The sequence below is a fragment of the Pichia membranifaciens genome (assembly GCF_001661235.1).
Source record: "Pichia membranifaciens NRRL Y-2026 unplaced genomic scaffold PICMEscaffold_2, whole genome shotgun sequence".
In the NCBI taxonomy this organism is placed as follows: Eukaryota; Fungi; Ascomycota; class Pichiomycetes; order Pichiales; family Pichiaceae; genus Pichia; species Pichia membranifaciens.
This window is the reverse complement of record NW_017566983.1, coordinates 2,684,027-2,684,424: the sequence shown is the minus strand read 5'-3', so window position 1 is coordinate 2,684,424 and position 398 is coordinate 2,684,027. Positions and strand designations below refer to the sequence as shown.

Below are 398 nucleotides of genomic sequence, written 5' to 3'. Positions count from 1 at the left end.
CGGGTCCCAACAGCTATGCTCTTACTCAAATCCATCCGATAACATCAGGATCGGTCGATCGTGCCCCCCGAAGGGGTCCGACCTACGTTCACTTTCATTACGCGTACGGGTTTTACACCCAAACACTCGCATAGACGTTAGACTCCTTGGTCCATGTTTCAAGACGGGCGGTATTGCGCCGTTGTGCCAGCATCCGAGACAGAAGCCGCAGTCCTCGGTCCCCGCACGCGGTATCTGGCGCCGGCTATAACACTCCGAAGAGCCACTTTCCGGCACCCATTCTCCCGCAGCAAGAACCGATGCTGGCCCAGAGAGCGCCCAGAGCGCCGCCTACAAGAGACAGCGGTGCGCACTCCCCATGTCGGGCCCAATACCCTTCCTTTCAACAATTTCACGTG

General features: G+C 58.0%; 1 protein-coding gene across 1 annotated transcript; it reads left to right on the top strand.

The window, feature by feature from the left end:
* PICMEDRAFT_126071 (hypothetical protein) lies at window positions 1–398 on the top strand (the record flags this gene model as incomplete). Its single annotated transcript, XM_019159950.1, has 2 exons — window positions 1–314; window positions 366–398. A coding segment is annotated over one exon (250 nt), but the record flags the coding sequence as incomplete, so codon positions are not given.